Genomic DNA, 13,526 nt, shown 5'->3' with positions numbered 1-13,526 from the left:
ATGGCCACTGGACTGCTCCCGCCCCACCCCCCGTATCTTTGCAACATGACTGGCACAGAGAGTAAGCCTGGTGCATTTCTAGGACAAGTCCCATCACTCAAGTCCAGTCACCTGGATGCTGGAGGCCTGGGGAGAGAATCATTCCCAGCTCCCTGGTTCTGACGTGGGCAAGTGATGCTGGAATAACCGTGCTCTCAGGACCTTCAGGTCCCTCATGAAAGGGCGAATGGCAGGAGCTGTCCTTCCCTCCCTAGACCCTGGATCATGGCAGGGAGCATTCTGACCCCAGATGCCAGGAGCTCACGGAAGACAAAGACAAGCACGGTCACATGGGCAGCTTGCACTTGCGACCTACTCACCTCCAGGTACACCACCCAGGGCATCACCAAGGTGGCCACCAGCAGGTCTGCCACGGCCAGGCTCACCACCAGATAGTTGGTGGTGGTCTGCAGGGCCCGTTCCTTCAGCACGGCCACACACACCAGACCATTTCCAAAGATGATGGCCAGGATGAGCACGCAGTAGGAGAGGGCGTAGTAGGCATGTGGGCGGGCCCGGCTGGCCCCGGTGGAGTTCTCTGCCGCACACGTGGTGTTGATGTGGCCCCCCAGCTGGCTGAGAGGCGCCATAGCCCGGAGGGAGAGGAGGGACCCCGACACGTTTACTGAGAGGAGATAGAAAACAATGTCGGTCAAGTCAGACTCTTTGGAGCTTGGCTGCTTTGGGTACATTTTTTGATTTTTTGATTCGATACATATTTTGGTGAGCACTTTCTATATGCTGGGCACTATTCTAAGCCCTGGATATACAGCAATGAAAAAAATAGAAAAAAATCCCTGCCCTCATGAAGCCTCCATTCCAGAGAAGACAGTAATAAACAAGATAAATCCAAGATGTGGTATGTTCGATGATGACATGTATTTTGGAGAACAAAAAAGTAAGGAAGGGGGTGAGGACAGGGTGAGGATGGTGTGTGTGTGAGTACTTAGGTAAGCAGGAAGCCCTCGTGGAGGTGGTGACAGTTGAGTCACGAACTGGAGGACCTGAGGAAGCCCACTGTGCTGATAGCCAAGCAGGAGGAATTGCAGGTACAAAGGCAGGGCGGCAGGGCGGCTGGCAGGTGGAAGGGACAGCAGGGAGACCAGTGGAAAGAGCCGGGGGAGGCAGGGGCAGAGTGGAAGGGTGTGAGGTTGAGAGGTCGTGCTGGGCCATTGAAAGAACCGTGCTTGGACTCTGAGTGAGATGGGGAGCTGTTGCAGCATTAGAATCCCAGCTCTACCACTTCCAAACTCTGGGATCTTGGGCATGTAACTTCACCTCTCTGAGCTTCAGTTTCCTCCTCTGTAAAATGGGGGAAATAATGGAACTCATCCCACAGGGATTTTGTGAAGATGAAATGAGCTATTACATATGGAAGACGTTGACAGCCATGCCCGGCACCTAGAAAGCTATGCAAGTCTTAGCTCTTTTTCTCTGATTGGTCTGTTTCTCTTAGCTTCCCAGCCCCTCTCCTTGTCTCCTCCCTCCCTGTCTCTCTTGCCCGCATTTGCCTTTCCCATGCCTCCCTTCACTTCCTTCAATCTCCCATCCTCTCTCTTGGGTCTTATGTAGCAGGACATGGTGGGTTTGGGAGACTGGGCTGTGGGAGAAAATCTCAAGAATAATGGGGTTTAGAGGAAGTACAGTGGTTTTTATATTTAGGGAAAATCCATGTACCGAACTTTATTTGAAACCTCCTAATTTTTTTTTTTGGCTGTACCATGTGGCTTGTGGGATCTTAATTCCCCGACCAGGGATTGAACCCAGGCCATGGCAGTGAAAGTGCCAAGTCCTAACCACTGGACCACCAGGGAATTCCTGAAACCTCCTAATTTTTAAAGACTCATTACTAATTTAAAAAATATTTAAGCCTTATGAAGTCTCCCATCTCCCTTCACCCCAAAATCCCACATCCATGGGCCAATGACCCATGCATCATCAGTTTTCAATCTCTGCCCTCACTATTCAAACAGGGAAACTGAGACCCAGAGAGATGATTAACAAATCTTAAGTCACAGCTTCTTAGCGGCAGAACTGGCTTGCAGGCCTTCCAACGCCCTCCTTTGACATCTGAAAGCCATAGCAACTGTCACATCACTAGCCCACTGGGAAAAGCCAATCCTCCAACCGTGGGGACTTTGGACATAGCATGGGAAAAGCAACAGAGCCCATTGGTTGCCCCCATGACACCAACCTGTTGGGGCCAGAAGAGACTCTGGGCTCTTAAAGCCAGGTTTGTGCATGTCTGTGGGGGACAAAAGTCATTGTGTCCTGAAGAAAAATATGGAAATGACTTTGTGCCAAGGGTAGCAGTGCCTCAAAGCCACATGCTGGGGGAAGCACAAGGCTTATAGCCTATGGTAGGACCCTGAGACTTGGGTAAGAGTGACTCCTGCCCTGGGCGCTGTGCTTCCGAGGGCTCCACATTGGACCCCATCTGGTCGTATCCTTCCTAGAGGATGAGGTCATGCTCTCCCACCAAGGAGAAGATCCATCGAGTCCACACTCCCATTCTAGACCATTCTCTTGGTACCAAGATCTCAGGATTCTCTGCCCAAACTGCTTGGAGCCTATTTCTAGGGAAGCAGCAGCCTCATTTTGGATGTGTCACCCTGAAGGAAGACTGTGGCATGTATGTGTGGGACCCATGGGCTCCAGGGGTAGCTGTTTGGAGGAGCTCAGATGAATAGCTTGGATGTAGCCCAAGGTGTGGAGAGAAGAGGACAGAGTCCATGAGACAGGATGTTGGGTGGGGCAGCTTCTCCTGCCCTCTCACATTTTGTATGGAACTCTTAAGGCCCCTAAATTCAGATCTGGCCTTCCAGATTGTTAAGAAGGTGCCTTTATCAAGGCAAGAGGAGCAAACATTTCATTCAATGGTGTTTGTTAATTATAACTAAAATATTTAGACATGGAGTATATGGGCCTCCATGGGAACTCTTGCTCTAGGCTGTGGCAGAGGTAGAGGCTGGCTTGGTGGCCAGGATTTGCTCTCAGTTCTGCTAACTGCTGCTCTCCTTTGATTAGGAGATTGGCTTCATCCTGGCTGTCATTTTGTATGCTATTTTGAATGTTTCAGCCTGGAATGTGAAAGTGTTAAAATGAACAAATAATTGTAAGGGGCGAGTGATTTGGAATGAATTCAGAGAATTGTTTAAAAAAAAATCGTTCTTTATCTTGGCACACTGTTTGCACTAAATATGTTTTAAAGCATAATAATAATTTTTGATAATAATTATAATTTTCTCATTATTCAGAGAAGGGCAGCCACTACCCTGGAGATAGCACTGTTGCTGCCAAGAGCTTCTGGAAAAACACAAAGCTTTCTGATTGTTCAAGGATATTTTCACCTTCGAGGCAGGCTCAGGCCCAGAACGCCTTTCCTTCTGCAACTGGGCCACGTTGGAAATCAATGACCAGAAATCACTCTTTCCTAGGGTCTGTAGTTGGCTTATGATGTCTTAGCCTCATCTTCCCTGTCAGGTAGGAGGGAGGCATTAAACCTTGGGATATTTGTTACCATCTTGCTGGACATTTTACTCTGCCGAGGTTTGACAGCTACTTAAAAATAGTACAGCTAAGTGTCAATGACTAAACTATATGAAAGGAAACCCTCAACTCTGAAAATCAATTCTGAGCCTGACGTTGTAATCACCATTGCATGAGTTTCTGATTTACTTATTTTTTGCATTGCACTGTCTCTGCTCTTAGATTCTTTAGAGCAGCAGGTGGGGGTAAGCCTTGGTTGCCCAGGCAGTTCCTGATGAGTTGTGGGTGTGAAAGCAGAAAATGAGTGAGATGCTAGATTACTCCCCACTTTTCAGCTTCATTGTTTCAACTTCCTCCCTCCTTAGATTAAAAAAAATTTTTTTTTAACCAGCATTGCTTATATAACACAGAACTGGGCTGGGTTTTCTCCTTTCTTTCTCCTTTCGATAGATATGCTATCAGATAGTAAACTGGTCTCAGGTAGGAGAAGTAAAGAGCCTGGAGAATTCATTAACTTGACAATCACTCTCTAAGTAATTCATAATGATAGCCTGGTTTCCTCATCAGCAAAATCAGGATAATCATACCCATCTATAGGGTTATTGTGCAGTCAACTAAAATTATATACGTAAAGTCTTGGCGCTGTTGACAACTGGGGCTGGATAATTCTTTCTTGGGGCAGGGGGTGCTGTCATCTGCATTGTAGGATTTTTAGCAACATCCCTGACATCTATTCACTAGATGCCAGCAGCACTTCCCCTCGCCCCAGCTGTGACAGTGAAAAAAGTCTCCGACGTTGTCAAATGTCCCTTGTGGAGCAAAATTGCTCTCCCCATTGAGATTCATGGCTCTAACATAATGTCTGGCAAGTTGCACTTAAAATATTGTAGCTTTTATTGTTTAAGGGCAAGTGGGAATAGGTGCATGGGTCAAATAAACTACAATTGCAGAGTGTCTAATGGACTTGGAAATTAGGAGATTACTGATGACCTCAGCAAAGAGTGTTAGTTAAGAGTGGATGGAGGTGAGAAAGTGGAGAAGGCAAGGACTAGAAGATTATTGGTGGTCTAATCTTTTAACAATCATTATATATAATACTACTTACAAATTTTAACGAGCCTTTGAATTTCTTACACAGTCTTTATAGTTTATTCTAGCATCTCTTAGAGTGAGTGAATAATCTACTTTAAAAAGCAGGGGGACAGAGCATGGTCAGGCCCCCATCAGCTATGACATACATCCTGATTTGATGATACTCAGTCCCTCAGTGTGGAACCACAGTCTGCCTGGAACATCTATCTGTAGGTTGTCTCTTTTGGGCTCCTGGTTCCATATTGAGTTTGTTAAGGCTCCCATTGAGTTTGTTAAGAAGTTATTTATTAAGATTTACAGGGTTTTAATTGTTTGTTCTCTTTTCTCAAGGCTATCAAGTTAAGCGAAAAACAAACAAGAAAAACAGAAACATCTTGAGTTCTCAACCTCCTTCTAAAGACAATATTCACTACCACTTCTGGCTGCTACTGTGCCGGGCACTAGTACTGTACAGATATTACCTGGTTTTAATATTTATAGTAACCCTGAAGGTGGATATTGATATCTTCCTTTTATAGGTTAAAAAATTGAGACTCAGTAACTTTCTTAAGATTACACAATGTGTAGGGGACTACGTTGAGCCTAGCTTTCATCTTGTGTCTCCCTAAATCCAAAACTTGTGACTTATTTAATGTGTCTATGCTGGGGGTGGAAGGTGATGTGGGCAGTCATTTCCAGATAGAAATGGTTTTTCCTGAACCCACAACAAAATGCCTTGATAGCAGGGTCACAAGACCAACTACTTATATCATAGATCTCTGTCTTTTGCAACCTCTGAACTTTCACTCAGTTACATTCTGATCTCTAGTCTCCAGAGCTTTTCTGGCTTGGGGCTTCAATGCAAACTTGCTATACTGCCTGAAAAAAATAATAATTATAACTAACATTTTATAAGCATTATCTTATTTAAACCTCACAACAACCTGATGAAGGAAATAGGTGCTATTATTATCCCCATTTTTGCAGTTGAAGAAAGTAAGTAACAGAAAGGTTAAGTATCTTGCTGAGGTCATACACCAGTAATTATGGAGCTGATTCAACCCAAGGTCTGTCTGTTTCCAGAGCTCCATATTCTTAACTTCCCCATTATTCAGGTGAAGGAGACAAGCCTGAAATGGGGGCTAATTTTTTTTTTTTTTTTTCGGTACACGGGCCTCTCACTGTTGTGGCCTCTCCCGTTGCGGAGCACAGGCTCCGGACGCGCAGGCTCAGCGGCCATGGCTCACGGGCCCAGCCGCTCCGCGGCATGTGGGATCTTCCCGGACCGGGGCACGAACCCGTGTCCCCTGCATCGGCAGGCGGACTCTCAACCACTGCGCCACCAGGGAAGCCCTGGGGGCTAATTTTAAAATCTCGCCTTTTCAGAGTATCTTGTGCACATGACCAGACCAAGCTCAGTGAAGTCAATGCAGGTGCACACTGCACATAGAAACAGTGGGAGTTACATTGTCATTATTATTAGAGGTAGTTTAGCATTTCTATGGCACCTTATTCTTGAAAATTGCTGTCTAGTTTATTTTCCTACTGAAAATTCACGAGTGCATTGAAATACCTAGCCTATTTATATATTTGGGCACATCTACATTGTTGGTAAATGTACAGAGAAAAAACATCTGGTTACTGAGATCCAGTAGCTAAGGTAATATAGTTTTTCTTCATTAAACTTTCCCAGTAAAGCAGAACATCCCTACTTTCCATCACAAATTCTAATGTCTGAGCATCCTACCATTCTATTCAGAGACAAAATGGGGAACTCAATGGATTAGTCAATCAATCAATAAGCAAATGTTAATTGATGACAAACTTCAATACATTAGAAAATGAATTTAGTATTCGGTAAAATCTACTTTGTATTTGTTTAAATTCATATTCCATAATAAGCAGGCTTCTGTATAGATTCTTTAATATCAGGCATGCATTCGGATACTGTCAGTGTTTTCTATGCCCAACATCCCTGCACACTGCTAGCCAAGCAGACCCTTGAAAATGTTCAACTATAAATAAACATGTGTCTGAGTAAGAATCTTTCTCATATGGTATCTGCTTCTCTTTGGCTACAAGAGATCCAATGCTATGTCAAGCAGCGATTCTTCACTCCTACCCACGGACAGACATTTTACTGACCTTTTAGTGTCAGTAAGCAAAGGGCTTCACCTGCAAAGTGCAAACAGGCATGCAGAATGTGTTTAGAAATGAATGTTTGTGCATTCATTTTGATAGTATTTGATTAAACTAAAGGCATGAACTGGAAAAATGACTAATTGCAACAACTTCCGTTGACCCAATAAGCTACAGTAAGTAATGAAAGTCCTACAATTAAACAACAACAATACCCTCAAAATCATACGCCATCAGTAAAGAAAATATACACAATTATCATCTCAAGTACTGCATATCTCTGTTGGGAATAATTGGATTCTGACTTGGAAACAGCCTGACTTAAAATAGACCATTGAAAACAGTGCCTCTCCAAACCCTCAGCCCTGGATTACCAGGGTGCTGAATTGGGGAATTTAAAATAACAGACCCTTCCAATTAAGTAAAACCCTTAAGAGGAAAACAATCAACTTCCATAAAAATCTCAGGAATAGTAACAGCTTTTTATTTTCCATCTTTTAATTCTGCCTTGATATAGCTTCTAGAGCCCATGAGGATCTAATTTGGGGGAAAAAAAAAGAGAAAGAGAACAGGTTTCTACTGCCCAAAAAATGAGAAGAAAATGAAAATAGTTTCCTCAGGGGTTCAGGTTTTTAAATAAGAGAGGGTACCGAGTTTTAATGCATGTTCTCAGAGAACCACAGAACCCCCAACTGCTTAAATAACCTCTCAGGAAGACACTGTGTATTAAACTAGAAACGAAAAGAAAAACTACTTACCCTGAAAATTTCTTCTGATTTCTGGAGACTGTGGGGTTTAGCACCTCAGCTCCTGCAGCCATTTACTAACAGCAGACATGCCCAAGCAAAGCAAACTTTGCCTTTCCCAAGACACAGAAACTGTGGAAGTGAACAGAAAGAAAATCACCCATTTTTGCCTCTCAGGTGAAATCACTTGTGTGCTGCTCTTCCAGCTTCCCTATTAGACCTTACTGCATGTTTCATAGCTGCTTTCGAATGCATCATTTTCTCTAGAGAATTTGGGAGGGACCCTAAACTGAACGTTGCTTGGGTCAGCCCTTCAGAAGCTCTGTCCTTGGTGCTGAAAGAGAGGTGTAGCAGGATCCGTTTTCCACCTCTCTCTTCTCTTTTCCCTCTGTGCCTCTATGTGCTTTGTGCTATGCTTTTTAGTATATGTGTATTTTCCCCTCAGTGCTCTTTTGAGTCTCAGTTTTCCCACTGTCTTTACTTCTATGCTTTAATTTCTCTTGAATAATTCTCACCTTCCTTAGTTTAATTGTCATTCCAGCTTTTGGTGGGTGTAAAGATGATTGGTTCAGAAGAATGAGCAGATCAACAAATTGATACCACAAGTGGTTAATAGAAATCAGTACACTTTAAAACACAATTGACAGAATAATTGAACTTGGAGGTGTAAGCCTGTCTTGGAGAAGAAGGTTAAAGGAAATATATTACAGCAGAAGCAAAACTGAGGCATGAAGAATAACTGGTGATAAAGTTGAAATAAGTTTAATACTGTGAGAAATGTTAAATGTTTATTTAGTGGCACTCCTTGTTTTCAGAGAACTTTACAATAACATTTGCCAATTCGTTCTAACTGCTCTTCTGAGGTATATGTGAGTAATTTTTTAAAACTCAACTTTAGAACGGGCTAAAGGGAGATGCCATGAAGGGCAGTCAGTGAAAGTCAGTTTCTGAAGCAGCACTAGAACTTAAACAATCTTAATTCATTGTCACCTGTTCATATAACATTTAACCATGGAATCCTAACTATTCCCTACGTTCTTGTTTTCGATTTCTTTTCCTTCCTTCAGAAAGGGTTGTAATGCTTTTACTACTTTCTCTGCCAACAGTGGATATGTTTGGCAGCTGCAGTCCAGACTGTCATGGGGAAGCTAGTCCCAGTTCAACTATGACAGAGACCTCTGCTGGCTGAGAAAGGCAGCAACAACAAGGTCTAAATATTGCTATTAATAACAGCCATCATTTATTGAGCATGTACTAGTAGCCAGTCATTTTAATGCATTCTCTCTTTTAATCTTTTCAACAACCCTAAAAGGTAGGTACTGCTTTTCCATTCCTAGTTTATAAATAGGGAAATTGAGGCTTAGAGAGGTTAAAATAATTTCTGAAGGTCACACGGCTAACAAGTAGTAGAGCCAGGGTTTGGATTTGACATCAATTAATTCTGGAGCATGTTCTCTTAACTGCTATGCTACAATTCTTCCAAAGATGGAAAATTTAGATTTCCCAGGAGACTGACAATATGTCATAGAGAATAATAATTATGATGACAAAAATGATGATATCAATGATACAATAATGCTATGGTGACTTATAGTTTATAAGGCATTTTCTAATTCATGCTCCCAACTGCATCTTACATAAATCCTCATGATGCCCATTTTTACAGAGGCTGTTATGGATTGAATTGTATCCTCCCCAAATCCATAATCTCAGAATGTGACTATGTTTGGAAATAAGGTCTTTAAAGAGGTGATTAAGTAAAAATGAGGCCATTACGGTGTGCCCTAATACAATCTGACTGGTGTCCTTATAAGAAGAGGGGGAGACACCAGGGAGACACACACAGAGAAAAGGCCACATGAGAACACAGCAAGAAGGCAGGCCTCTGCAAGCCAAGAAGAGAGTCCTCAGGAGAAACCAAACCTGTCAACAAGTTGATCTTGGACTTCTAGCCCCGAGAAGTGTGGGAAAATTAATTTATGTTGTTTAAGCCATCCAAACTGTAGTATTTTGTTACATAAACCCTAGCAAACTAATACAGAAGTTTAGGAAGGTTAGGTGCCATATCCAAGGTTGCTCATGATTTATGGGGCATAAATGTACTGTTATGTGGCATAAATACATCGAATATGCCCTAAAACTGGAATTTCCAGCTTGAATGTAAACCCCTAGGCTCTTCTTCCCTTGGATTTGGGGACCAAGAGAATATGCACTGTCAGGTGTGGCATGTCTGATATGTGACAGCAGAGAATGTACGAGTAGAATTTAGCAGAATCATATTAAGGAGCTCAGGGTCTTCTTGCTCATTTTCAGCATCATGGTTCCACTTTGAGTATCCTATGTTTATTTTCTTTAACATTTTTTTTTTTTTTTTTTTTTTTTTTTTTGCGGTACATGGGCCTCTCACTGTTGTGGCCTCTCCCGTTGCGGAGCACAGGCTCCGGACGTGCGGGCTCAGCGGCCATGGCTCACGGGCCCAGCCGCTCCGCGGCATGTGGGATCTTCCCGGACCGGGGCACGAACCCGTGTCCCCTGCATCGGCAGGCGGACGCTCAACCACTGCGCCACCAGGGAAGCCCTTCTTTAACATTTGATGATATCATATCTGATAATAATGCTGTCCTGATATGCATGAATGTAGCAGGAAAGGTCACATTTCTCAACTTTCTGTGTTGAGAGTACATGGTGTATCCTCACAGAGCAGCTATAAATGTTGCTGGCAGAATTTTCCTCAGCATTTTTGTAATGTCTTTCTTTGGCAAGTTTCAAAGGAAGATAAAGAGGGAAAATAACCGACATGCCCCAAGTCACCCATCTAGGCACTCAACTCAGTCTTGACTGAACTGTCTCCCTAGTAGATTCCCTGACTGCCTTAGGGAACGGAAAGTGGGCGGTGAATAAGGGGGTCCTTTCTCTCAGGACTTCAGTGTAGATGACAGTCAGCAATTGCTCCTTTTAATCTGGCACTTTCCATTCATACAACACTGAACAAGTTTCAATCTTTTAAGTAAACAGAACTCTTATTCGTGATTGGCGTTGAAGATTTGGAGACCTGCCTTCTGGCAAGGACTCCAGGACGCCTACAAAACCGATAAGCTTGGGCAGAAACCAAGAAAAATATAAATCATTCTCATTTTCCTTCCAGGAACCCGTCTCAGTAGCATGACTGGAACATCTTATGTTGCAGTCAACAGTGCTTCCTCAGGGAAGTCTTCATATTCTGAACCTGAACTGGGAGGTTTAGAGCAAGAGTTAAGAGGTGGTGGGTGTCTGATACACAGGCATGCTCAGTGGTTTTGTTTGAAAGGATATTGGCGTGAAGTCTGTGGTAGAAATATTCCCCTCTAGTCTTTGAAATGCTGCTCCAGGGTAGCAGTTCTTCGGTTTCATCACAGGAAGCTTGCCTTCAGCACCAACCACTGAGGGCAACATGACTTTCTCACATCACTTTAAGCCACCACAGAGCTCACACTCAGCAGGACAGTGTGGAGACCAAATGAGGCAGGGTAGGGAGCCAATTTTCAGGGCTCTCACTGTTGTGGCCTCTCCCGTTGCGGAGCACAGGCTCCGGACATGCAGGCTCAGCAGCCATGGCTCACGGGCCCAGCCGCTCCGCGGCATGTGGGATCTTCCTGGACCGGGGCACGAACCCGTGTCCCCTGCATCGGCAGGCGGACTCTCAACCGCTGCGCCACCAGGGAAGCCCCCCAATTTTTTTTTTTTTTATGTCTTTATTGGAGTATAATTGCTTTACAATGTTGTGTTAGTTTCTGCTGTACAACAAAGTGAATCAGCTATACATATATCCCCATATCTCTTCCCTCTTGCATCTCCCTCCCTCCCACCCTCCTTATCCCGCCCCTCTAGGTTGTCACAAAGCATCAAGCTGATCTCCCTGTGCTATGCGGCTGCTTCCCACTAGCTATCTATTTTACATTTGGTAGTGTATATATGTCAGTGTTACTCTCTCACTTCGCATGACGATATTAAATTACATAAATACCATCAAAGAATAGCCCTTTGGTATGTTTTTCACTAGAATCAGACCTCAAGTTGTAGAGTGCAAAGGTAATTTGGCAAATGCAGTAAGGGGTCCAGGTAGTATGATGGCATCTTCCTAATTCCAGCCCCCATTCCTCACCAAAGACACGGTGGTCTTGCCATAGATGAGAAAGCCCTAGGTTTTATGTTTGAATTCACTCTGCTGCTGTAATAAATGTATGAAAGAGAAAAATAGGTCAGCTCATTTTTTATTGTCTAGTACTAGGCTCGAACCTTTCTTCTTTTTTACCAGAGAATGGTACCAAGTTACAGTGGAAGGTTCCCAACCAATCAGATTAGTACCCACTCCACTCTTTTACAGGCAGCAGAGTAAGAGTAGGGAAGGAAGTAAATAAGTGATACCTGTCTTCATATTTATATCAACTTTTCTGTGTGCTTGCATCTATCTTACTTCCTTTTTATACTTTCATCTTCACTTTTCCACCTATTTTCTTCCTGTTTTTTCCTACTCTCCATCAGATAATCTTTTATTCTTTTACCTTTTTCTCATTTTCTCCCCCAATATTCTATTTCTTTTCTTCTTCCCCAAATTACATATAAAAGGGAATGGGGATGGGATGGAATTAGAGAAATCTATATCTTAATTAATTTATCATTTATTCAAAAAGGACTTTGGGATGTTGAGTGTGGCAGATTGTATCTCCCAAAGATGACCACAGTTACATCTCCCATCCTTCATGCTCTTCTAGAACCTTGCCACTGCACCATCAGGAGTAGAGTGTATATCTCTCTCCTTGAACCTGGTAGGCCTTTGTAACTCCCTCGACTAATAGAGTATGGCAGAAGTGATGCTATGTGATTTTCGAGGTCAGGCCATAAAAATGCCACATACTTCCATTTTGTTCTTTTGGGACACTTGTTCTTGGAACTCAGTCCCCATGCTTTGAGAAAGCCCAAGCAACCCCTGCAGGGATCCACATGGAGAGAAACCAAGACAGTTTGCCCCACAGCCCTGGGTGAGCTTCCAGCGGAAAGCCAGCATCAACTTGCCAAACCTAAGAGTAAGTCATTTTGTAAGTGGCTCCTCCAATCCCCAATTGAGCTGTCCCAGTTGATGCCATGTGGAACAGAGACAAGCCGTCTCTGCAAAGCTCTGCCCAGATTTCAGATTCATTAGCACAATAAATGTTTGATACTGTTTTAAGCAAATAATTATATTGTATAGCAACAGGTAGATTCAATCTTTCTAGAACTTGTCACATTTAGTGTTCAGAAGAGCACATCTCAAATTCTGTCAAATCCCATTCTGAAGCAATTGCCATTTAATTATTTAGTGTGTTTTGTTTGAATCTCAGATGCTGTTTATGTAGCTGATTTTATAAAACTGTGTTACTCAAAGTATGGGCCATGGACCAGGAACAGCAGCCACAGTTTCGCTTTGGAAGTTGTTAGAAATGGAGAATCTTGGGTACCACCCCAGCCTTGCTGAGTCTAGAATCTGCATCTTAACAAGATGCCCAGGTTATTCATTAAAGTTTGAGAAGCACTAGTGTAAAGAAAAAGCCTGTAAAAGAGATAGAGTTACAGACACGACATGAACAATGTATTATTTATTTTCCATTTGTTTTTACTGCTCCCCTGGAAATCAGGAGGCTGTATGTGTGTGGGGTGAGAGATGAGGGAGAAGTACGAGAAATGTTATGACAGAGGTAGAGATGGCTAAGAAAGCAGGGATCTGGGAGCCCAAAAGAGAGCTAGAAGTTCTAGACTGGGTGAGGCACGTTTCAACTCTTACATTAAGGGGTGAGGGACAATAGGGGGAATAAGATGGAGGGATAGTAGAGGTTCTTTAACTTTTTCATAGTTGACAACATTCTATTATAGAATAGGTTGTGCCTTTTTTTTTTTTTTTGGCAAATCCCTAAATATAGATGAAAAATATATGTTTATTTTGTAAAAAAAAAAAAAAAAAAAGTTTTAAACGCTTTAGGATTTCCCAAGAGGAAATGTTCTCTCAGATTAAAAATAGACTATTATTAT

General features: G+C 43.0%; 1 protein-coding gene and 1 non-coding gene across 3 annotated transcripts in view; both read right to left on the bottom strand.

Moving 5' to 3' along the window:
* The window catches only part of DRD3 (dopamine receptor D3), a 36,266-nt gene extending 35,636 nt beyond the window's left edge, over positions 1-630 (bottom strand). The window contains exon 1 of one of the 2 annotated variants that reach the window (XM_004272040.1): positions 360-630. In XM_004272040.1, the coding sequence (XP_004272088.1) occupies positions 360-629 (270 nt within the window). In that variant the 5' untranslated portion in view covers position 630. The remainder of the gene's footprint in view (positions 1-359) is intronic. The other variant, XM_004272041.1, reaches the window with a different exon arrangement.
* Positions 631-1,781: 1,151 nt separating this feature from the next.
* On the bottom strand, positions 1,782-1,853 carry TRNAE-UUC (transfer RNA glutamic acid (anticodon UUC)). Its single transcript has one exon. It is a non-coding gene; the product is annotated as a tRNA-Glu (tRNA).
* Positions 1,854-13,526: the final 11,673 nt, after the last annotated feature.

The sequence above is a fragment of the Orcinus orca genome, chromosome 5 (genome assembly GCF_937001465.1).
Source record: "Orcinus orca chromosome 5, mOrcOrc1.1, whole genome shotgun sequence".
NCBI classification, from domain to species: Eukaryota; Metazoa; Chordata; class Mammalia; order Artiodactyla; family Delphinidae; genus Orcinus; species Orcinus orca.
Note: the sequence above shows the minus strand (reverse complement) of the source record. Positions and strands in the feature narration are given on the sequence as shown.